The 24,528-nt window shown below is 35.5% G+C and overlaps 3 protein-coding genes across 10 annotated transcripts; 1 reads left to right on the plus strand and 2 right to left on the minus strand.

The window, feature by feature from the left end:
* Positions 1 to 320: 320 nt before the first annotated feature.
* On the minus strand, positions 321 to 1,627 carry LOC132182758 (zinc finger protein 6). Its single transcript, XM_059596090.1, has one exon. It carries the CDS (start codon positions 1,316 to 1,318, stop codon positions 644 to 646), a length of 675 nt encoding a protein of 224 aa, XP_059452073.1. The 5' UTR covers positions 1,319 to 1,627; the 3' UTR covers positions 321 to 643.
* Positions 1,628 to 9,866: 8,239 nt separating this feature from the next.
* Positions 9,867 to 18,672, plus strand: LOC132180935 (plastidic glucose transporter 4). Of its 5 annotated transcripts, none has more exons than XM_059593941.1 (15): positions 9,891 to 10,093; positions 10,225 to 10,332; positions 10,625 to 10,892; positions 11,839 to 11,950; positions 12,209 to 12,276; positions 13,315 to 13,447; positions 13,530 to 13,629; positions 13,728 to 13,840; positions 15,822 to 15,915; positions 16,061 to 16,214; positions 16,463 to 16,609; positions 16,705 to 16,778; positions 17,512 to 17,600; positions 17,807 to 17,921; positions 18,125 to 18,672. In XM_059593941.1, the coding sequence occupies exons 3-15, from the start codon at positions 10,649 to 10,651 to the stop codon at positions 18,305 to 18,307; spliced, it is 1,626 nt and encodes a 541-aa protein (XP_059449924.1). In that variant the 5' UTR covers positions 9,891 to 10,093; positions 10,225 to 10,332; positions 10,625 to 10,648; the 3' UTR covers positions 18,308 to 18,672. The 5 variants fall into 5 exon arrangements, with proteins under 5 accessions (XP_059449923.1, XP_059449926.1, XP_059449924.1 ...); XM_059593942.1 differs by having other exon boundaries at positions 10,225 to 10,288; XM_059593940.1 differs by lacking the exon at positions 10,225 to 10,332 and having other exon boundaries at positions 9,867 to 9,948.
* Positions 18,673 to 19,113: 441 nt separating this feature from the next.
* Positions 19,114 to 22,932, minus strand: LOC132182274 (uncharacterized). Of its 4 annotated transcripts, none has more exons than XM_059595468.1 (5): positions 22,766 to 22,852; positions 22,104 to 22,285; positions 20,079 to 20,139; positions 19,792 to 19,981; positions 19,114 to 19,545 (listed from the first exon to the last, which is right to left on the minus strand). In XM_059595468.1, the coding sequence occupies exons 2-5, from the start codon at positions 22,125 to 22,127 to the stop codon at positions 19,503 to 19,505; spliced, it is 318 nt and encodes a 105-aa protein (XP_059451451.1). In that variant the 5' UTR covers positions 22,128 to 22,285; positions 22,766 to 22,852; the 3' UTR covers positions 19,114 to 19,502. The 4 variants fall into 4 exon arrangements, with proteins under 4 accessions (XP_059451451.1, XP_059451450.1, XP_059451449.1 ...); XM_059595467.1 differs by having other exon boundaries at positions 19,792 to 19,990; XM_059595466.1 differs by lacking the exon at positions 22,104 to 22,285 and having other exon boundaries at positions 22,766 to 22,932.
* Between the last annotated feature and the right edge of the window lie 1,596 nt (positions 22,933 to 24,528).

The raw sequence follows: 24,528 nt of genomic DNA on the forward strand, positions 1-24,528 counted from the left end.
ATATATATAATTGGAACGGAAATCCATTTGATTTGCCAAACCTCATAATTTCTTTCTATGAGCAAAAATAAATGAACTAATTAATCTATTTAGATATGCTATTCTTTGGTCTTACATGTGAGTCATACATATTCAATAAATAAATTTGAAAAAGAAATATGAATGAAACAAGATGGAAATGAAAAAATAATTACATTTCCCATCCAAATGGAAGGATAGTCAAAGTTACACCTAAAGCTCCAAAGAACAAGTCCACAATGCAAATGGAAAAATTTGCCCAACCCCCATAAATTGTGTGACAGCATAAATTAGCCGGTTGGAACCCAAGAGAAATGTCAAAACTTAGAATTGGCTTCCACATACAACCTCCTTTGCTTTCACACTCAGCTTAATTCTTAAACAGAACCATACTTCCCAATCATCAACGATTTCTTTTCTGTTCTTTTTAAGATCAAAGAAACACAAGTAGCTCTCTATGAGAAAAAAGAGGCTAACAATGAAAGTAAGTTTCAGAGAACAAAAATGAACTGTTTTTTGCGCAGAATGTACATGAAATTGCTTCACTCATTAAAGTTAGAAAATTGGAAATTTACATTCACCAAGCTCCTAAGTCCACATATTTCCCATGGGCCCAAATCTTGGCTCATGAGTTAGGTCCAAGACCGAGTTGCAAATCCAGACCCAAGCCTTTGTCGAAGTGAGACCCTCCGGCACCGTCTCTGGCGAACCCACTCATCCCCGGGATAACTCCGGCATGGTGTCCATCCCCATTAGACAAAACTGCTATCATTGACTCCCCAAATGATCCCCCGGCATACACACCTCTTCCCGGCGGCACCGAGGCCGACGCAGAATGATGATGATACACGGTGCCATTTGGCAGGGCGAAAGGAGTGGCAGTTCCTGCATGAGACATGACAAACCATGAAGGGGCCTGAGGCGGCGCAGCCCCCGGAGCAAGGAGGTGATGCGGTGGCGCGAACGCTGATATCATTGGGTTTCGCCGCATGTGAGAAGCAGCTACCAGCTGGTTTCGACTGGCTTGCATTTGTGCGCGCTTTAGTAGCTGCCGTTCTTTCTTGTGGGCGTTTTGATGCCCACCCAATGCTTGTGAATTTGCGAACTCGCGGCAACAGTATTGGCACTCGTATTTTCGGCCTTCAACGGATTGGAAAGTTTCGGATTCCTGAGACCCAGATGGGGATTTGCTTGAATCTGAGTCGTTTTCTTCTGAAACGTTCTGGATGTTGAAGCCAAAGAGCTTTAGAGGTGTGGTGGTGATGGTACTCTGTTTTCTAGAATAATCAATCTCAGCCATGACAGAGAGAGAGAAAGAGAGAGAGAAGATTAGTTCAAGAGATCAGACAGATCAGAGGGATCCAAGTGGGTGATCTCAATCCTAATGAGTAGTGGCTGCATGTGGAGCTAGCTAGTTATATAGGGTAAAAAAGTTTGGACACTATTGGAGAGAGACTAATCATTTGAGGGATACCTGGAAGATGAGGAACAAGAAAAATGAGTGTTTAGTTGCGAAAATCCCAAGGAGAAGAAAGCACCTAATATCAGGAAGAACCCAGGACAAGAAAACCAAGTGGGGTTTCAGATTATATATATATATATATATATATATATATATAGTAGCACTCTATTTCTGACAGATGGCGAAACCCTTAAATTATGGGTGTTGCTTTGAATACATGTTCCACTATAATCTCTTAAGTTACAGAGACATACTAAAATTGAGGGTCTTTTTCTAATGCCAATTGTTGACTGAATTGGTTGGCAAACCCTTAACCCTTAAGTATATCAGTTTCTGTTGCAGGCTTAAAAATAAATAATTATAACTTTTAATTTCATTTTGTAGTTGGTTAGCAAATTAGGATTAGCTATAGCATGAATCGATGGTATTGAAATTCTACCAAACTTCATTGTTTTTGTTGAACGTGAACTTTAGAGAAAATCCAATATGAATCGATGGTAATAAGACTCTATCGAAACTTCATTGTTTTTGTTAGAAAAAAATCTTTTTTTGGTGTGTCATTTTCCTTGGGTCGTATAGTACTAAATCATGGTATACCTTCAAAAGGATTAGGTATACCCATGACACGTAGGTATGGTGCACATTACATGCTATATAGCTAGATACGTTTCAAATCGAACACCCATCTGTCTCCGAGACCCACATGTCATAATCATCATGTGTGCTGCCCATCCGACATTCGATCACATCCCCGGCGAGGGTGGGCAGTTCAGAAAAAATGAACCAAACATTTGTTTAATTCCACGGAGAAATAAACTTGTTTTCATTAGAGCTTTTTGTCAAACTGCGCAAGAGAGGAAGAGTGTGTGATATCGATTGCTTTGAAGTGATCAGGTGGTCCGTGGGTCCACTGTGACGCACCATGCTGGCTAGATTATCTTAAAAGCATGTTTGCGTGATTGACGTTGAGGTCTTGCTTTGTTTATTAGGTGAAAATCTCTTCGAATCTTACTAACTACCATCATTTGGGTTCAAAGTCTTTCCCTTAAACAAGCTTCACATGCCTACTCACACGCTATGCCTATGAATCCTCTCTGATTGGCTTGCATAAACGTTCTCCTGCGCGTGGGCGATATATAATTAACACAATAATATGACAAAAGAGATTAATTAACATGCATGCATGAGCACCTCCTTTCATTTGAATTAAAGTCATCACTACTCCTCTGACTGTCTCATCCATGCCTATTTTTTTCCCCTTAAGATTCAAACTTAGACTATGATCTATATATCTTCCTAGAATTAAGGGCGACTATTTTTGTTCGTGTTAAGTTTAGATTGTTTTGAGACATGAGTATAGAATTATATAAGTCAATTATACCTTAATCCGGTCATTTAATTAAATTGGTAACTCATTAATTATGTGTTTAGGTTCGTGAGTAACTTATTAACACCGGAGACCGGAGGGGATGCTTAGCTTAAAGCGATTGACAATGATGGTAAAATGAAAAGTTTGGGTGTTTTGTTGTGAGTCCTACTAGGATGTGGGCAGACAAGCACTTTGGTTTGAACAGGTCACGGGTTTTGGTGGAGTTTGCAACTTGCAATATTATCAAAGTAGACAAGGATTGAGGCTCAATCAGTCTTGAGTGAAACATGTCTTGAATTTTTTGGGCGTCTATCTGCTTGTATTGAATTTGTCCTAACTTCAAAGAACCTCAAACCACTATGTTAATAGGTTGTAGGACCCAGTTCCAATCAGTTGTTGGACAAATACAGTGAAGGACAAATGCAAGTAGAACATTAGGTGGAGGGCAATAGATTTTTAAAGAAAATGATGCACATGGAGGTATCCCTCTATGCATGAAAACACATGTGAGTGGAATGAGCCCACAATCTCTCTCTCTCTCTCTCTCTCTCTCTCTCTCTCTCTCTCTGTGTTTGATCATCAACAACTATTTCTTGACAATGAGGTCCTTTTTAATTATGCATGTTCCCCACCTTACAATAATAATAAAAAGGAAACCTAGGAGTCATTCTTCAAGCTTTTCCATGTAGATGATTGAACCTCCGTTTGGAGATTGCCCGAATCTCCAAAACATGGCCCACTAGGTTGAGCTTTCTCAGGAAAATCTAAGGGTTGGAAGTGGAACAACATGAAAAATTCATGTATATATATATATATAGTCAAGCATCAATTATATATACATATATAACCCAAGATTATGTTGAACATGGTATATTAATGTGAAAAATTAATGAAAAACTTGAGCTTGGAGTTTGTGGGTGAGATCAATTCATAGTCTTCGATGATAAACAAGTTGTGGGTAATCCTTCAATTAATTGGTGAGGTTGGCTGGACTAGCTTGTAGCTAATTAAAATCTTCCTCTCTCTAGTTTACCTAATTGAGCATATGTTAATTATAATTAATCAAGCACTTCTGTTTTGTGGCCTACCTTCTCCAATAGCCTAGACAACTCCTTGATATTGTTCCCCACACAAAATTTGGTTTGATATATAGCTTTCGAACCCTTTTTTTCTTTTTCTTTTTCCATTTAACAGTCACCTACAGTTTTGCTTTCTATCTTTATATGGTACCTAAAATATTTCAATCAAGCAAAAAGTTATGATCATCATTTTTGATGAGAATTTATGATCTTGATTGGTCAACATGCGGCTTGAATATATATTGTATAATTAATCTAGACTGACTAAATTCTCAAAGAGAAAAGAACATGCTATGTATATATATATGTTGACAGAAGCAGAAATTTCATAATTAATATATTATTATAATGGCAGAAAATTAACCTAGATTACATATACATTCTAGAATGTCTGGCTTTAGAAGCATAAACCCATAAAAATGCCCGTGAAGTAGGTCCAGGCAAGTTGGATAAAAGTCAGCAAATTATTGAACAACAAAGCTAATAGGTTGGGAACAAAGTGGGGGAGGGGGGACTTGGACGGCTTGAATACGCACGCAAAAGACGTATTTGCAATCAATGGAAATGAGAATATTTTTGTTTGACACAATGAAAATCCATTCATTTCTAAACTTCATGATGTGTGGACTGGATTTGTCGGGTTCAAAGAATGTTCACTTTTTATTTCATTTGTTTGTCTAAATTAACTTTAGAAAAAGGGTACATATATATACATAACATGCATGCATATTAAGTCTAGCAAGGAATCTTAGATGAACTGTCTTTGAAATTTGGTCTTGACCATATAGGATACAAGGTGTTTCTAGTCAGGACTTGGTGTGCTACTATTGGAAACTTAAGGAAGAGGTCATTTAATTACAAATTTTATGATATTTTTTAGTGTATATTTTCTCAAATTTTTTTAACCATTATTTTGAAATAATTAAGTAGTTCAGATTTTGTCATATCGACTGTTAGAATATTATAAATTAAATAATTAAATTAGCTATTTTTTTATGAGTTTAAATTTTTAAAATAAGTGGTGATTTAATATGGCACTAGAGCCAAAGGTTTGAGTTCGATACTTTGCATGTTGAGCCTCACTAATTAAAAGAAAATTTGAGCCCACAGATGAGAAAGTGTGCTACAAATAAACTCACTTGAAATCCGAGCTAAACTAGGGTTAAGAGAATAGATATAAAAGGGGAAAAGCATAAGATGAAAATTACGAAAAATGGGTCTGAGAAACACTTAGTGAAATCTATATGTGACTTTTCAATGAGTGGGTAGGTACCGATCGAATGGTGTGTGCCACGTAGGAATTCAGCAAAACCCTACTATTTTTTTTTTTTTTTGACATGTCCACATAAGGGGAGGGGGATGGGGGATTCGAACTAGTAACCTTCACTTCATGAGGCGTGATTTACAGCCGATTGAACTACCCCTTGAAGACAAAACCCTACCATTTAGTCGATAGCCAATAGCATTTGAATGGTATGGTTCAAAGCCACATAGGATACATTGAAGAAAGAAGAAAGAAAAAAAATAGATGCCAATGATTGAATGACATGAGCACCGATCTATTGGTGATAGGCTGCATGTGATTTAGATAAGTCCAAAAAGTTGCAAAAGGAGGAAGGGTGTTATAAAAGCATATTTTTGAAGCCCTAGGGAAGAGAGAAAGAGAGTTAAAGGAGAAGGAAATGAGGGTTTTTCCTTGAAGCTTGTTTGGAGTTCAAGGCACCAAGAAGGTAACGTCTCGTCCTTAGCTTTTATTATTTCGTTTCTAAGATGTTGCCATTACTAGTTTTATAACACGCAAGTTTGTGTGTTGAAAAGGGCATGTGAATGAAAAAGTTAAGACTTTTTGTTGAAAACCCTAACTTTATGTTAGCTACCATTCTAAGCAAACTAGATGGGACCAAAGTTGAGCCTTAGGCTTTGTGAGTTGTAGATCTAATTAAGCTGCCATATAGAGCTTTTGGTGAATGAAAATTGGTAGAGATAAAAACTTGGAAGCTTTATGCTTTGGTTGTAAAAAGACTTCGCCTTTAAGCATTAAATTGTATTAAACATGAAAAATGGAGAGTCTTTTAGAGTCTTAGAGATTCTATAGGCCAGTGTATCAATCTAGCATTGTTCGATACTAATTGGTCGATGGTCGAGTACCGATCTGATGGTGTTGACTAACCGAATGGTGTTTGAGTACCGATATACATATATATGCCTATTGACCAAGCAATATATAGGTATCATTCTATTGATGTCATGCAGAATGTATAAATACTCTAGTTTTAGGCTACACTCTTAAAAACCCAACTAATGATAGAGTTAGGGTATCTCATAGACGAAGAACAAGAGCTTTCAAAGGAGATTTTGCGGAGAATTTTTACAATCAAGATGATTAAAATCGTGTGAAACCGTAAATAATGATTTTGAGCATGCGGCATGCCTATTTTGATATAAAATATTTATCTTTGAACCGTCATAAAATGGTTTGAGATTTAATGTTGTGAACTCTGAGTTTCTAATTAAGGTTAATAATTTTGCAAAATGACTTACACTGTAACTCTCAATATTATTTTTACATGCTTGGAAAATGAAATGATAATGTGCTTTCTCTTTGTTTCATGATACAGTTTCTTCGAAATTGCAAGGCCTGCTCATAGACAGAGCATGCAGAGATGGGGGCCCAAAATGTTCTGCTTGATCCTCCATCATGGAAGGCCCAATCTACGGTCCAAGAAGAACGATTGACGGATTTTTTTTATCCAACCTCCTCTTTAATCGAGTCTCTGATTTTTTTTAATTTTTTTTTTCCAATACGAAGGAACGAAACAGGTTACAGGAGGGTCCAATCCCTTAGTTCGATGCAAACCATGTGGCACATGGGCAGGATCTGGATCCGGTATGACTGGATCGATCCTCTCACTTTGAAATAATTTTGTGGGCCCTTAAGAGAAAATAACATACACAAAAAAAAAAAAAAAAAAAACAATTTGTCACATTATTCTTTTTTTTTTTCTTTTTCTTTTTAAAATAAAAATATTGTTAGGGATAAAATATGCCTACCTATTTATGTTTATTTACCATTTTGTCATTGCTCATTCATATGGTGTCATTAGTCACCATATGTCTATAAAAAGATAAAGGTTTCCATTTTTCCAAGACTCTCTTCTACGTTTCACTCTTTTGAGAAGACTCTTATTTCTGAGTAGAGATTTTCGGCCGTCTGGGGTCATCCTAGTGTCTGCCAAAGTCTGACGTGGTCAAATTTTTTTTTTTTTTTTTTTTTAAATAACATCAGATATTTTGCTCTTTTTTTTTCTTTTTTTTTTAAAAAAAAAAATTGAAGAAGAGATATTAAAGGGAAATTCAAATTTGAGGTATTAGCACTAAATTTGAGGTATTAGCACCAAATTTGAGGCATTAGCACCAAATTTAGGATGATCAAATTCCTTTTGGGTGATACAATTCCTAAAGGATTAACCTTCCACCCTTAAATTTTTGTTTTGAATCCAAAAATAAGTTTTAAAACATTAAAAATTAAATATGAACTCATATAAATTTAACTAACCAACAAAAAATGACAAAATTTTGTTTTATTATTATTTTTTTAATATATGTCCGACGCTCCGCATAGCAGGACTCCTTATTTCTCCTAGGGGTGTCAATGCGGGCGGTTAGAAACCGCCTGCTAACCGCCTTTTTATATAATATATTTTTATAATTATAATTATAATAATATTTATATATATAACATAATCACTTGATCATTAAATCACAATTTGAGTATTAATATATTATCATTATAACTTATATGATTATATCACATGATCAATTGATCATTAAATCATTTAATTACATAATAACAAATTATATATATATATATATATATATATATATATAATATGACATAACTTATAAGTATACCAATTTATACTAATACAACAATTAAGTATCTAGAGACTTAGTTCCAATATATGTTATAAACTTATAAGTCTATATATGTTATAAATTATAATTATACATATATACATATGAATAATATAAATGTATAAGATCAATATTTAATCATATGATTCAATAACAATTCAAATACTTTATTTAAGTTAATCATATTATTAATGTACAATGATAATGTGATTCGTATAATATCAAATTAAGTAGTTGGCATTAGATTCAATAATATGTTACATATAACCACAATTGAAGTATTAATGTATTATCATTTTAATTTATATGATTATATAATAACAAATTATACATATATAATATGATATAAGTCAAAAGTATACCAATTCATACTAATACAATACTTTAGTACCTAGAGACTTAGTTCAAATGCATGTTATAAGCTTATAAGTCTATATATGTTATAAATTATAATTATACATATATGCATATGAATAATATAAATGTATAATATCAATACTTAATCATATGATTCAATGACAATTCAAATATTTTATTCAAGTAAATCATATTATTAATGTACAATGATAATGTGATTCGTGTAATATCAAATTAAGTAATTGACATTGGATTAAACAATGTGTTACTTATAAACACAATTGATGTATTAATGTATTATCATTCTAAATTTAGTAATATTATCACTATAATTGATATGATTATATCACATGATGAATTGATCATTAAATCATGTGATTATATAATAACCAATAATACATATAATCATATATATCATATGTTTTATTTCAACTTCTTTTATATATTGTGTTTAACTTTTTTTATATGTTGTGTTATTATTATTATTTTTTTTATGTTGTGTTTTTATTATTATTTTTTAAAAGTTAACCAGTTATGATTAAGTACAAGTAAATGTAAATTTGAGGTCAAATATTTTTGATTTTTCAATATGGGCTATTTTTATAGCAATTGGGCTTAAGAAGACACTAAAAATACAAAAAACAAATGAGGGGTAAAAAATGATACAATAATAAAAAAAGCCCACGAACACCCAACAAAAAAGCCCAAAAAGCCAAAAAAAAAACCCAATTTTGAAAAAGTAATTAGCGGGCGGTTACCTATTTCACTAACCGCTAACCGCGTTGCGATTAGTGAAATCTACTAACAGCTAAGGCGGTTACGGCGCTAACCATAACCGTATTGACACCCCTAATTTCTCCATAGCCTCTCTCACTCATTTTCATATATTTCACTTTACACACACAAATTATATGATAGTAGAGGCGTATTATCATTATATATTTTTATTCACACATAAGATGCTAACTTAGGCATTGGAGAGTCTTCGGCCCCAACTGAAAACTCTCTGACCATGTTCTTATTTTGCAGGAACACCATAGACGTACAGGAATCCAACTCAAAGCTTGACTACGAAAAAATATCGCTGACAAACAGTAATGTGGACAAAAGGGTGAAGATAAATAGCACGCTAGCAAATTTTATTTATTTATTTTTAATTAAAATATTAAAAAAAAATTTTGCTGCCTGGCGTGCTTAGCGCGGCGTGCTCTGAATCACGGCTCGTGGACAAAAAATTGCATCAACAAATATTAATAATAAATCAAATACAAAACACTTTTTAAAATAAAAAACAAAACAAAAAATTACTTTTAAATCACATCATATTATTATTGGAGCAGTGATTCAGAGCACGCCAGGCAGCAGCAAAATTTTATTTTTAATATTTTAATAAAAAATAATAATTTTTTTTTGCCGCGTGCTATTTATCTTCGCCCATTATTTTTATATAATATAACAAAAACCCCAATAATGCATCAACAAACAGAAGAAACGCACAATACAAAGCCTCTAGCTGTGTGGCCCCACGTGCACCCGCAGCATCTGAAACGCAACCCCGAATCTAATCCGAATCCTACGTGTAAGTCGTACACTCGTACCCAAGAAGTAGTAACAGTTTACAGTAACAGTAATTTTAATATTCAATTCCTTTTTTTTCTTTACCAATTTTCCATTACATAATTTTTATCGTAAACAAAGAAAGAACGAACGAAAGGGAATTGAATTCTCCATCAAATTCGTCGTTGTAGGTCTCTCGCTCACGCTTTTACTCTCTCTTTCCGGACATTCCCAAGTCTCTCTTTCTCACTGTCCCACTGAAAGCCCATAAAAACGAAGCAGAGCAACGGAAAACAGAGCAAGCTGGGAAAAGAGAATATAATTTTATCTTTCTGGGTTTGTTCTGTTTCTGTTACTGAAAATTCTTCCTTTTAATCTACTTTGGTTTCTCATAATTCTTTCTTTTGAAGTTAAAACAAATGAAGTAGATCCTCAAAATAAGAGCATTGTTGGCAATTCATTTTCAGAGTGAATGGTCTGATGCAGCACACAACCAACCTGGAATAAACGTATTTTACAGAAGATTGCTTTGTGAGTGTGATGCTCTAATTTTCCAGGTGTAACGCCAACATCTGGTGTGACATCAGTCCCTTTGTGAATTTTTTTTTTTGATGAATACCCTTTGTGATTTTTCCTTGTTACGTTCCAGGTTGGTTGTGTGCTGCATCATGGTCTCCGTGATTTCGTTTTGATCTTGAATTTGGGCTTGATTTAGATTCTTATGCTCTGTTTTACAATCCCTTGAATGCCATTCTGTTCATATCTTCTTTCTGAGTTCAATTTGATTCTTAATTAGTACATTGCTTTGGTTGCTAAAAACTCTAGCTTTTAATGGGTTTTTACTCTGTTTTACTTTATGGGTAACAGGATTTCCAAATCAGGTAAAAAAGAATGCAGGCGACAACGTATGCAGTCAAAGGAGGCATTGGTTTTGGGGTTCAAAAACGCCCAACGCTTTTAAAGGGTTTTGGTGAATTTGGGAGACCAAGTTTGGGATTTCGAATGACAGATAGGACTGCTTGCTGCGGTCTACGCCTCGGTTCGATCGCTATGGAGGCCGAGCTCACCGGTGCGAGACTGGGTGCCACTTTCAGGTCCTCGGCCAAGCCCAGATCAGTGAAAGCTCAGGCTTCTGGTGTGTTCGTCACTGTCTCGACTGATTAGCTGTCTTTTCAATTTCAAGACTCTTTATAGTTTTGCCGGGTCGTAGTTTTATTCTCCGAATTTACCAAATTGGCACAATTTTGGTTCTTTAATACTGCTGCTTGCTTCCTTTTTCTTGATCTCACGTTTCTACGTAGTTGTTTGTGCGGTTAACAACGAGAGTCAAACCTCGTACAAAGTTAACCTCATACAAAACTTACCCCTGTTACGGCTGCACGGTGACAGTACTGACACTAAGGTTTCGATTTATTTGCATGAAAATGGAGACTTCAAAATGGCATTGAAGAGCCCCCTCCTGAGTCCATTGCTGCAGAGCCAATGGATTCGGTTGGATTTTCTTTTTGGGAATTGAAGAACCCCTTCTAAGTCCAATCTTAATAATGCTCCCATTATTAAGTTCGTCTCTTCGCTCAATGAACTATTTTTACCTGACAGCATGTCATATTCATTACCAAGGAAATCTTGTTGGAATGTGGATGATACTGCGTGGCCTTAATTTTTGTTATGGATATGAGGAACTAAAAATCAATCTTGATTTTGCAATCCTAAATAACAAATTCACTTATCCCTTGAACCTTGCTGGCTCCGTGGCATCATTATCCTCTGGATCCATCACATCCTGTGTGTGCTTTATAAACTTAGCTAATCCGTACTGGTTCTATACAAGGACAAAGACTCAGATCACAATATGCTCTACTGTAGTTGTGTCGTGATCAGTCTTGACCCTTTCTCTTTCTTTTGGTATTTTAACATTGCATTTATAGGGCGTGATTTTTGAAAAATGTCTATATATATCTTATTTGAAAATGTCCCTCCAACATATCTAGAAGTTAAACATTTAGACATGGACCGTGATACCCTAGATTTTCAAGTAATGTCTATATTCTTACGAGTTCCCATATGAAATTGAGTTGCAGGTGATCTGGAGAATGTTGCTTCCACTGTGCCTCAGGGCAAATCTTCTGGAACAGTTTTGCCATATGTTGGTGTTGCTTGTTTGGGAGCTATTTTGTTTGGTTATCATCTCGGGTATGGCTTAGTTTATATCGCATATTGCATGCCCTATTAGAATATGTGTGAATTCCTAATTCCATGTCACTTTCCTACTATGTGGTCTATTGATATGTGCTGGATAAGGTGCTCATATGTTCTATGTAATTGAGCACAGAATATTTTTGGAAGTTCTGAGTTAATTTCGACATTGCTTTCTGTGCTGAAATGTCTCGTTATGTGACATATCCATGTTGTGCGGCTATAATGGTTTTCTACTCTTCTTTGATCGTGCAGGGTGGTAAATGGTGCTCTTGAGTACCTTTCCAAGGATCTTGGGATTGCTGAAAACACTGTATTACAAGGCAAGTGCAGTAATTTGCTTGATTAAAAATGTGCAGAAACTTGTAAGGAAACATGTTTTGTTCTTCTTCTTTTTTTTCCTGGTTGTCTTTGTTTTTCTTCCCCCTATTTTCCATAAATTAGTATCTCTTTATGTACAAGAAAGCATATCTTTGGAAAATTTAATGAAATATCAAATGTTGTCTATATCACCTTAGCCATCCATTTCTATATAAGGTTAAGTACCTAATACCCCCCTAGGGTTTACAAACTTTATTTTTACCTCCCTGTGGTTTCATTTTTATCACATGAGGTCCCTGTGGTTTTGATAAATGACCAAGTTAGTCCATCCGTTAGTTGACCGTTAGGAATTCCACGTGAACCAATTAGATGCTGACACGTGACACCTACATAATTTTTTTAATATATATATATATTTTTTTTAAAAAAAAAAGAAAAGGAAAAAAAATTGGAGGTGGCCCTATCTGGTCGGATGGGGGTGAGCCACCCCCAGCACCCACTGGGGGTGGTTTCGGCCGCCACCTGCCCAAGGGGGTGGCTCTTGGAGCCAAGGGGGTGGCCGAGCCACCCCCATCCGGCTAGATGGCCACCCCCAATTTTTTTTTCCTTTTCCTTTTTTTTTTTTTTTTTTTTTTTAAATACATTTTTTTTTTTTAAATTTTTTTAAAAAATTAAATAGGTGCCACGTGTCAGCATCTGACTGGTCCACATGGAATTCTTAACGGTCAACTAACGGATGGACTAACTTGGTTATTTATCAAAACCACAGGGACCTCCTGTGATAAAAATGAAACCACATGGGGGTAAAAATAAAGTTTGTAAACCCCAGGGGGTATTAGGTATTTAACCCTTCTATATATCAGAAGAAGAAAGTCATCTTTTCATGTTTTTGGAAGCTACGGTTGGATTATATATTGCTTCCTACATGCCTAGGTCATACTTATTTTGTTCTTTCTAAAGTTTCAGACTTTGTGAACTATGTTTATTTTCTTCTCATGATATTCCTGCTGATACTTTCAACAATGTAACATCTTGAGTAGGATGGGTTGTGAGCACGCTTCTCGCTGGTGCCACTGTTGGTTCATTTACTGGGGGAGCATTGGCTGATAAGTTCGGTAGAACAAGGACCTTTCAATTAGACGCCATACCACTGGCAATTGGAGCATTTCTTTGGTCCGTCATCTGCCATTGAAGACAAGGCTGTGATATTTGATACATCTACTGGATACTAATGCTTTGTCTTACATGTTTTCAGTGCCACTGCCCAGAGTGTACAGGTTATGATAATTGGCCGCTTACTTGCTGGCATTGGAATTGGTGTCACATCTGCGATTGTGCCACTTTACATATCTGAGGTAGTATCCTTGTATGCATTTTAGGCACTGTGACCATGTGTGTATTTATATTATATAAATTTTTAGTATGATTTTTCCAACACTCTTTTAAATTGCAGATCTCACCAACTGAAATTCGTGGTGCACTTGGATCGGTGAACCAACTATTTATATGTGTTGGGATTCTTGCAGCATTGGTGGCTGGATTACCTTTAGCTGGAAACCCTATATGGTATTCTTTTTATTGATTTTTTTTTCTTTGCCCTTATAAGTTGTTTACTTCCTGCTATTTATGGATAACCAGAAGAAAGCATATGACAATTTAGCTAAAATTGCTAAATAGTACTTAAGACATTATTAATAAATATCTCTAATAATATTTAAGGAGATTCTCTTGTTGAAGTAATCATTGAATTTTATTAAAAAAGATGGCCCTATCTCATTTAAAGTTGGTACACATTTTGGCTGCATATGAACAGATTAACGTTAGACCATGTGAGGTAGACTAATTCAACAAATGGCTTGGACCTTCAACATCTGTCTTGGATAACATATGGATGCAGAAATTGGCATGATTTTGCATGGTAAAGGTTATTTTTTCTCCTTCCAATGGAGATGTTAATAGCTGGTTGGTTGAGTAGTGGTTTTGTTTAGTTGGTCTAGCCATTACTTTAGGGCAAAATCAGTCTTGACTAGTAGAAGTTTTAACTTGCTTGGCAAGTTTACTGGGCTCAAATTTTGTTTATTTTGCAGGCATAACTAGTCTTATCTATATGATGTATGAGTCTAGTAGCATATTAAAAAAAAAAAAAAAAACTCTCCTTTTAGTTTACTGCTGTTATGCCCATTTGTCGATGGATGCGTGATGCATCCTCTTTCAGTTGAAATGTGATGATGCCTAGGGACTGTAGTTTGATTCAGTCTGTGCATCTTCTTCTTCCTCATCCTCTTGATCTTTCCTTTTAACTTTATACTTCTATTTTTAGCCTCTAGCTTGTGTTTCAGCACCCAGATACTACCAAAAGCCATACCTTCTGTTCTTCTTCTTCATTTTCGGGTTCTTATTCATAGCCCTGGAAGCTTGAACCTACCTTTTCTGGCCTTTTTGCAGCCCAAAACCGTACTTCTTAAACTTCAACCTTAATGTTGAGTTTGTGTTTTAAATCATACAATTTCTACATTATGCGGCTTTAGCCATCAAGATTGTATTGAACTTGAAAATCTTGAGAAGCAAATGAAATAGCGAGAACCTTGTTGAAGACTTATTATTAGGGCTTAGATGGAATCTTATCAGGTCATCATTATTAAAATCTGTAGAAGGAAAAGATATTCAAAATTCTGTTTCAAGGCATTATTTTATGATAATGCGTCCACTAAGCAAAATGCGCATGGACCCTGAAACAGAACAGAATTCATCGGAAAGGGGATCTCTAAGACTTAACTAAAGATCTTGGATTTGATACCATCCATTAAACCTAAAAGCACTTTGATGGGTGCCAAACACTATAATTATATCAAGGCCATAAACTAACACTAACTATATTCAAGAGTCGATTTACCGAGAAATAATTTGAAAGTTCTAGTTTTTAGCTTGAAATGTATAACATACAATATGTTGAACTAAACTAAATTCAGTCCATGTCACCAAACTTTATAATTCCTTGACCCATTGACTTATATACAGACACAGGCACATGCACTTGCACAAAAAATAAAAATAAAAAAGAAGAAGGAGAAGATAAAAGATAAAATAAAGAGCACAATAATAAGCCTATGTCTCATCAGCGTTCCTATGTAAGAACTGTCTTATCAGCATCCATTCAGGACTCAACTGATTAAGCTCTTGTCTGGTTCATCTGTTGAGTTTGTTCTAGTTAAGCACAAATCAACTAAGCCTTAATCTGACCTATTGGAATACTCGCTCAGCCTTAACAGTAAAAGTACTGTTTTCAAGCTTCTTTGTTGGTATTCTGCTTGGAAGAGTGCTTCTTGGTCATATTTCGTTCACTTGTTGAAATAATTCTTTCTTCATTATATTCACTACTGGTGAGAAATGAATCCAAAAATCCATGGCTAAGAATTTAATTATTGTTGTCTATATGGATATATAAGAAATATCATTCTTACCTAGATTTGATATTCTTGATATGAGTGTTTCTGTTCTCATGACCTTCTCTTCTTTTTTTTTTTTTTTTTTTTTAACATTTTATCAGGTGGAGGACAATGTTTGGTATTGCAATCATACCCTCTGTTCTGTTGGCATTAGGAATGGGATTTTCTCCAGAAAGTCCTCGGTGGCTTTTTCAGGTTTTCTTGCATGACTGAGGAGTCACTTGTTGAAACTTCTATATATGCATTCTGACATGTTCTCATTCGGCTGTTGGTTCCATATATATTATTAAATTATTTGTTTATTCGGAAAGGTGCTTATGTAAACACTTCTATGTTGCAGCAAGGGAAAATTTCTGAGGCTGAAAAATCTATAAGAACTCTATTTGGAAAAGAAAGAGTTGCTGAGGTTATGCTTGATTTAAGAACAGCAGGTCAAGGTTCTACTGAACCTGAAGCAGGGTGGTTTGATCTGTTTAGTAGCCGCTATTGGAAAAGTATACCTGAGGCAACTTTGTTCCTTTAGTTACTTTCCCGCTTACTTATTCATTAATAATTTTATCTTTTGAGTGTATTGAATGATAATTTTTACTTTGCTTCATTTCTGGTCAGTTGTTTTTTTTTTTTTGTCTTTTGTTATAAGCAAGTTTGCTAAAAGATATATTCAAACAATACCATTGCTATAAGCTCTCTGATGCAAAATGGTAAAGCACTTATATCTGTGACATTTTATGTCTTGCTGCAGTTGTTAGCGTTGGTGTAGCACTTTTCTTCTTCCAACAGTTGGCTGGTATAAATGCTGTGGTATATTATTCAACTTCTGTGTTTCGGAGTGCTGGAATTGCCTCTGATGTTGCAGCAAGTGCTCTTGTTGGGGCAGCTAATGTCTTTGGTTAGTTTTCTGTTAACTTTCTCTATGGAACCAGGAAAATTTTGATCTCATATTGCGCATATTATGTTTTATATGACTGGTTTTTGGTCTTGCAGGCACAGCTGTTGCGTCCTCCTTGATGGACAAGCAAGGAAGGAGAAGTCTTCTAATCACAAGCTTTGGCGGAATGGTGGTTTTAATTTTAGTATAAATATGCTATTTGTCTCAAGTAGATGAACATGAATCACTTGATAACTTCCTATTGTTATCAAAAACATATCTAGGAATCTTGGAATCTGCTCTCTGTAGTTTCTTTCCGAGTCTTCCTACAAATTGGTTCTAATGTGTCATTAAGTGATTCTTCCATAAAATTCCTAAACTAATTATTTTTTCAATATCATTAAATGCTCCTATTGGGTTAGGGTTGGGTTTGAGTTATACCTAGTATAATATGTAATGTTACACCACTTGATAACTTTATACTGGAAGTCTGGATCAATATTTTGTCAAGTTTCTGTTAGATTACATGTCCTTACATGCTTATCATGCATGTAAAATTTCACATCAATTATTGGATGTCATTTAATATTCAATCCGAAATTCATGAATTCAATAGTTTTTAAAATATGAAATATTCATAATTTTGAAACGTTTGTGATGAGATGGTTCTTAATCTTTGATTATCTTAATATTAGACGGGCATAATCAATATGTGGAGATCATGTAATCAATCGGTGGGTCCAACAAAATATTGATCAAATAGAAAGTTTTTGAGTGGTGCATATTGTCAAAAAGTTGCATAAGCTGTAGCTTGAACCTGAGCCATTATTATATTATTCACATGCAAATAGATTCATCCAAATTTGAAGATTATCTTATAACTGATAACTCTCTCTTTGTTCTCACTCTCCCTGCTTGTCAAGGCTGCTTCAATGTTACTTCTTTCTCTGTCGTTTACTTGGAAGGCACTGGCACCATACTCAGGCACCCTTGCTGTTCTTGGGACTGTTCTGTAAGTCAGAACTTCTCTTTATAGATTGTAAAGTGTTCTCTTTCTCTCTCTCTCTCTCTCTCTCTTTTGGTTTTGCTCTGTTTTATTTTTTGGAGGGGGTGGTTGAGGGAGGTTGAAAAGCCAAATTTCATGATCTGGTCATTTCCATTTATGTTTAATGTATGGCCTATGAAATCTAAACTTGGCTTCGATGCTACTTAACGCAGCTATGTATTGTCCTTTTCACTTGGTGCCGGTCCTGTGCCTGCCCTTCTTCTACCAGAGATATTTGCCTCTAGAATCAGAGCAAAAGCAGTTTCTTTGTCATTAGGCATGCATTGGGTAAGTCAAAGCATGTTGGCATATTCAATTTTTCACGTAATTACTGCCTGTAGGCTGTAGCATGTTTCAATTTCTACTAATATACTTATTTATCAAAAAAAAAAAAAATCTACTAATATACTCTGTTTATTACCTTTCTTGTTTGTGAAGTTACTGCTCTTTACCTCTCTTTTAATTCTGTATGGTTTTTCTATACTATTCAGATTTCCAATTTCGTCATTGGCCTCTATTTCTTGAGCGTTGTGAACAAGTTTGGAATCAGCTCAGTGTATTTGGGATTCTCAACTATCTGTCTTCTTGCTGTCCTGTACATAGCCGGTAATGTTGTGGAAACAAAGGGGCGATCGTTGGAGGAAATAGAGCGTGCTCTTAACCCTGCAATTTGATTAGAATATCTTCCTAAGTGCGTGCGCTTAAAATCTCTCTGCAGTTCATGGATTTTGACCTTAGGAGTTAGGGCTGGTGCTCTGCTTCTCCTTTTTCTGTACGGTATTATCTGCTGGGATTCAAACTAGTGAGAACAGTGATAGTGGAGTGTCTGTAGGGTTCATTTGTTGTGGCACTCTCAGGTTGCTGGGGCTTTGTGATATAAATAAGCATAATTTTGTCACTTGATGCTTGAATAATGGCATTGAATAACTTGAGTGCAGGAACATTGCTATGGAAAGTATGAATCTTTGTAACAGTGCTATGGAAAGTATGAATCTTTGTAACATAGCTGTGGAAAATATGAATCTTTGTTAAGCTTCAAGCTAACCCTTGTAACATGACAAGCATGGTAGGCCAAAAGAAAAAGAAAAAGGATATGCATGGAGGAAAGGAGGGAGCATATGTTTTACCATTCGTTGCATGTTTCTTTTCCTAGTCATGGAAGTTGCAGCTAAAGCTAATAAAAATTCTGAGCATAATGCTAACCCTGGTAATTCATTTAGAGAAAATAATTGTGACAAGATTTAATAAGTCCTCGACTCAAGAGTATGTTTTTTGAAAACTGATTCTTGTAATGCTAAAAATTACATTTTTATTTTTCAATGTTGACATATCTATCCCAAACGACCCTTGAATCAATTCTTGTTATAAAATAAAATAAAAATTCCAAAGATTGATTAGATTGATTGGAGCTATCAGATTTGTTGTTTCATACGGCACTAAAATTTTCCCACTGGATTGGTTGTTTCATAAAACAAGCACAAGGCACTAAAACTTCCAAAACTATCAAGAGGTTTTGGTTGTTTCATGTGAGCCGTCAAAAGGCGATAAAAAATTAAAATACACTGCTTTCCAATTCCTAAAAGCAACACATGAAGCCACAATAAATTAGATTTCAAAGAAAACCTTAGACATGAAGCAAAAGCGTGACATATTTAACCAAAAGTGGGTGCTTTCCGTATGTTCTTGGCAGCAGCTGATAGAGAAGGCGATACTCCTGATTATATAACTGGTAATATCAGCCTGCAGGTTGATGTTCTCTCAACATGCAGCTATATGTGCTAGCCAAAAGAAACATGCAAAGCATCTGCCATATCTTAGCTCAAAAGACCAGCTTCAGAGCGTTTCACCATTCCTTTCCACAGCAATTATCTACATGTTAGCTTTCCTTTCCCACCTTTCCTTTGTGTCAAGCCTGCCAACATGATAACAGAGGAAAAGGTTAGAAACACAAGAACCTATAATGCAACATTAACATCAAAGACTAAATAGTATCATGCAGGAAATGTTATAAAGCTGTGACTATCCAATGATTTTACAAGCATGAACACCCACAAACACAAACAATATAAGTAAGAGTGTATCATACCCATCCCCTTTCCCTTTTCCGTCATCTGAATAGAAAAAGAAAGAAAAAGGAAAAGAAAAGAGTGTATCATACCCCCAATGTAACTTCTGGCGCTTCTTTAATGCAAGAGGAGCTGCTACATTGTTCTGCTTTAAGGAGGAACTATCTGTGTTATTGTGGCTTTCAGAGTTGGAAACACTTGACTCTTCAATTGATATAGTTGAGTCTGCGTCTACACAGTCTAGGACACTGCGGTCTTTGCTGTGAGATTTTCCATTCCCATCTGCAATTCCTACAAAGATCTTGGACAGATTACAGAGACCTCCCACATGGTGAAAAAAGAAAAAGAAAAATGATAATGAATGAAACCGGAAAGTAACCTTTTGATTTCTTCTTAATCTTTGATTTCGACTTTATCTGTAAACGCCTCTTGTGCAATTCCTGTCATATACAAAAATTCAAGTTTTCATATGTTAGTACTGGGATGGAAAATTAATAAACAAAGGATATCAGAGAAGCCTATGCTCATACTTAACAAACTAAACCATAGAGCTCGTAAGAAAATGAGCAAATATCCCTGCAGACAGCATCTCCCACAATATACATTTCCATATTCATACAGAGGTTTTCATTCTGATTTTATATTTGCTGGACCTTTTTATTTTTTATTTTTTATAAAGAATAAATTATCAAAAGTAAAAGATAAAAGTTAACGCTGGGGAATATAAAGTTCTGCGCAAAAAGCTGCTTCAAGCCTTCAACCAGTCGAAAGCGTCACTATTCCGATCCAGCCATACAGTCCACATTAGAACCAAGGATGCAGCTTTCCAGTGAATGCATCTATTATGGAAACTCAAGCTCCATCCTTTCAGTAAACTCATGCGCCATTGAATTTTAATCACGTCATGCAAGCTGTGAAGAAGTGCGTTGGCATATGATAATAAGATGCTAGTTGTCACCTTGAAGGTCCATAGAACAATCAGCCCACCATTAAAAGAGATCCAGTTTCTCTTAACTCCATTGGTTGACAATACTCAATGGAACACCAATAATAGAATCCACCGAGGCAAATACTCCAACAGTTGGTGATAGACGACTGAAACTTTGCACACAGAGAGTAACTAAACTAACTTAGGGCGAGAGAACCACAGGTTGATTACAAAACACTCTCTCTGCCTATTTTATCTCAACCTTATACTCCTTACAGCAAATGAAACCAAACTCCTATTCCAAAACAATCTCATAGTCCTTATCTTACTGCTGTAAACCAATTGGACTACTGCTCATCAAAGCTTATTGACTCCTACAAGGCTCTTCTAGACAAATCCTACTCTAAACCTGCCCCCAGAGGAACCTTGTCCTCAAGGTTCAAAGAAGGAATTTGTAGACAAATTATATCCACTAACCATCTCTTTCAATAAGGCCAGGTCCTTAAACAACTGAAGCTTTGTAGCATATAATTTCATCAAAAGTTCATGCTTTTGTGTCGCATATGCTAACTCATATGCATGCTGAATAACAATTAATCCAATCATGTGACGAGAAGAAGTATGGGACCCTGTAATTTTGGGAATTTTTCCCTTAATCTTTTAGAGAGTTTCAGCACAAACTTGAATCTGTCTTCTTTCGCAATATCGCGACAACACATCTTTTTCCACAAAGGTGCTAGCTCATGCTCGAGAGTGTAATATCGCTTTCTCTTCTTCTTTCTAGCCTCTACCATTTCCGTGGAGGGAAGGCCATGCTTTGCTTTGACATCGGAGCCTTCTTTTCTGTTTAGTTTTCCTCCATCGGCTTCTTTGGTTGTTTCTCATCTTTGCAACATATGCTCAAAGAGTTGGCTCTGATACCAACCGATAGATAACTGAAATTTGACACATTTGAAATTAACTCTACTTAGGGTAGGAGAATACCACAAGTTGATTATAAATAGTCTCTGAATACCACAAGTTGATTACAAATAGTCTCTCTGCCTATTTTATCCCAATCTTCTCTTCCTAATAGAAGATGAAACCAAACTCCTACTCCAAAATAATCACCTAATCCTAATCCTACTGCAACTAGACTATTGCTCATAAAAGCTTATTTGGTCTTATATAAAAACTCTTCTAACATCAAAGCTTATTGACTCCTACAAGGACTCTTCTAGAAAAATCCTACTCCAAACCTGCTTCTGTCAATATCTGTAGCTGAACATCTTGTGGTCTAACAGATGGTGACAAATATGCTTAAAGAGTTTACCCAACTTCCCACCTCCATGTATGAAGTTAAAGACAATATATAATTGCAATTTTGTATTCCTAGGCAGAATATTGGTTACCAATTTTTTATTTTTTTATTTTTATTTTATTCTATTTTTTGTATGACAAGGAAAGCTCCAAAGGAGAGCCACTTCGTGTACCCACCACTGTCGAATAAACCTCGGACATGTGGAAAGCTCCACACTGATTGGTAATACTTCATCTTCACCGGCAGGCTAGCCCCAAAGAATTGTTTGCACTCAAGGGGATTCGAACTTTAGACAGGATGGGAATGCCACCAAGACTAAGGTCCTTACCACTTTAGCCAACCCCTTGAGGTTGGTTACCTATAATTTAAAAGTAAAACAAGGGTAAAATTATATTTCAAAAAATATTCATGGGTAAAACAGAATTAAAAAAAAAAAAAAAAAAAAACGGTGGTAATTAGGTATACACATGTATAACACACAAAATGTATTATCCAACCTCTGATTACAACTAACCATCAAATTTGTTGAGGACTGAAGCAATGCCATTAAAGTACCTCCGAAAGCCACAGACCCAATTACAAAACATGACAATTCCAAAGCTCCATCACACAAATTTACTAAAAATCACTGTTATTTGCATAGCATTTGCCTACAATTTTCACATACTGAAAGGCCTCTGATCATATAAAAATCACCCATATGATAAAACACAGATAAACTCACAAAAATGGTTACTTTATCTCCCCCATGAACATTAAATGGCTTGAAAAATTGCGCATAAATTGGTATTAAAAAAAAAAAAAGCGTAGAGAGGGAGGAGAGGTTGCGAAAGAGTACATGGAACTTGGAAAGCTGGGTTTGGGTGATGCCTCCTTTGGCCTTGAAATTGGGTTGCAAAGATGGGGTCGATGCTATAAGTTCTTCCCTTCTCTCGTCCTCTAGCTGCTCTTCTTTCTTCTTCTCCATGACCATGACCTGTTTACTTGGATTTTCATTCTTTCCGTAGAAAGCTTGTCTTTTTCTTACGGGTAACCGGAGCGAGTTCTTGACCGACCCGGTTAAAAATCTTTTAATTTTTAAATCAAAATTAAAACAATAAAAAAATAAACTAAAAAGAGGTTACAAGGGGTGGCCTGCGATTTCCACGCCGCAGTTCTGGTTAGGGATGGCCGAATTGGGGGTGGGGGTGGTCCAGCCATACCAATAGCCAAAAAAAAATTTAATATGTCCCTTTGGCCACCCCTAAATCAAGAAAGAATTTTTTTTTTTTTTTTGGCCCTTGGTGGTGGCCGGGCCACCCCCCAAGGGCCTAGGAGTTGCTTCTGCCACTCCAAACCGAAGCCACCTTTAACTAGAACTAGGGTGGCCAACCACCCCTTGCAACTTCCTTTTAGTTTTTTTTTTAAATTTTTTTTTATTGTTTTAATTTTGATTTAAAAATTACAAGATTTTTAATAATCAAATAATAAAAGTGGCTTACCACATCAACTTTTGATGCGCCAAATGTGGAAAAATGATTTCATTCTAGCATTTCCCAATTGAGAATGATATAAATAAACATAGGGCACAAACTCAAAAAAAAAAAAAAAAAACATAGGGCACAAAGCCTAAGGCACATTTTACATAAAAAGCCCACTCAACACAAATAGCCGAAAAGGCCTCGGAGCTTCTTGCTTACAGACAATTAGTGCATAGTTGCAGTTCGCCATGTCACAAATTAACCGTTTATTGTCTATCGACACCGAACCATTATTAACCGACAATCGACTTTTAGCGGTCGGTAGGCGGAATAAAAATACTGTTTCAATATCGGTTTGGTTTAATAGGCAGTAACTGACAATTAACTGACTTAGCCGATTTTTGAAGTGAATTTTGAATTTTATCTGATAACTTTCCTTAATGTGTTTGTCCACCTGATTTGTGGTTGTTATTTTGGTCTAAGTTGCATGAATTTTCTTTTTCTTTTCATTTATAAAACATATGCTTTACTCATTCTCTAGTTACGTGGAAATTGATAAATTTGAACATAAAAGTTTGTAACTGAAAATTAACCAATTCAATCAACTAACCGATTAACTGAAAAGTCGAAACTATTCCTTGTGAGTATGAAGTCGATAAATTAATTGACTTAAACTGAAGTTTACGAATCGGTAAGTGAAAATACCCCTACAGACACCGACCGAACCGATACGCACCCCTAGTGACAAACAATTAAGCACTTCATCAGGATTCAGGACCACCTTCAAAGAGTCTCACCTTAAAAGGATCTCCCTCTCTAGAAGACAGAATTGACATTCTATTCCATAATCTCTCTCCACTTCATTTATTTCTTAAACAACTTTAATGGCTTAAACATTGGAGGTTCTTTAGTTTTAGTCCCCAAGAGGTGGCCTTTTTTCCATGACTTTCTCCTTATTTTGCAAGCAACCCATTATCCATTCCGACCGTGCAAAAATCTACTTCAACAAATTTTACAATAATAACGTAATTATTTATTTTTATAAAAATTTACCAGCGTATTCAATACCGAGAAAAGTTACAAAACTTGAGATTAGAAAACTTTAATGCACCAAAAGTAGGACCAAAATCAACAGCCAAAT

The sequence above is a fragment of the Corylus avellana genome, chromosome ca5 (genome assembly GCF_901000735.1).
Source record: "Corylus avellana chromosome ca5, CavTom2PMs-1.0".
Classification (NCBI taxonomy): domain Eukaryota; kingdom Viridiplantae; phylum Streptophyta; class Magnoliopsida; order Fagales; family Betulaceae; genus Corylus; species Corylus avellana.

Excerpts from the sequence above, each read along its gene's own strand:
- LOC132182274 (XM_059595465.1), bottom strand. The coding sequence starts at position 22,900 with ATGGTCATGGAGAAGAAGAAAGAAGAGCAGCTAGAGGACGAGAGAAGG. Across the intron at positions 20,140-22,765 it reads CCCAGCTTTCCAAGTTCCAT|GAATTGCACAAGAGGCGTTT; the intron begins GTACTCTTTCGC and ends TGTATATGACAG. Across the intron at positions 19,991-20,078 it reads GATTAAGAAGAAATCAAAAG|GAATTGCAGATGGGAATGGA; the intron begins GTTACTTTCCGG and ends AGATCTTTGTAG.
- LOC132182758 (XM_059596090.1), bottom strand. The coding sequence starts at position 1,318 with ATGGCTGAGATTGATTATTCTAGAAAACAGAGTACCATCACCACCACA.
- LOC132180935 (XM_059593940.1), top strand. The coding sequence starts at position 10,649 with ATGCAGGCGACAACGTATGCAGTCAAAGGAGGCATTGGTTTTGGGGTT. Across the intron at positions 15,916-16,060 it reads GTCCTCGGTGGCTTTTTCAG|CAAGGGAAAATTTCTGAGGC; the intron begins GTTTTCTTGCAT and ends TCTATGTTGCAG. Across the intron at positions 16,610-16,704 it reads TGGGGCAGCTAATGTCTTTG|GCACAGCTGTTGCGTCCTCC; the intron begins GTTAGTTTTCTG and ends TTGGTCTTGCAG.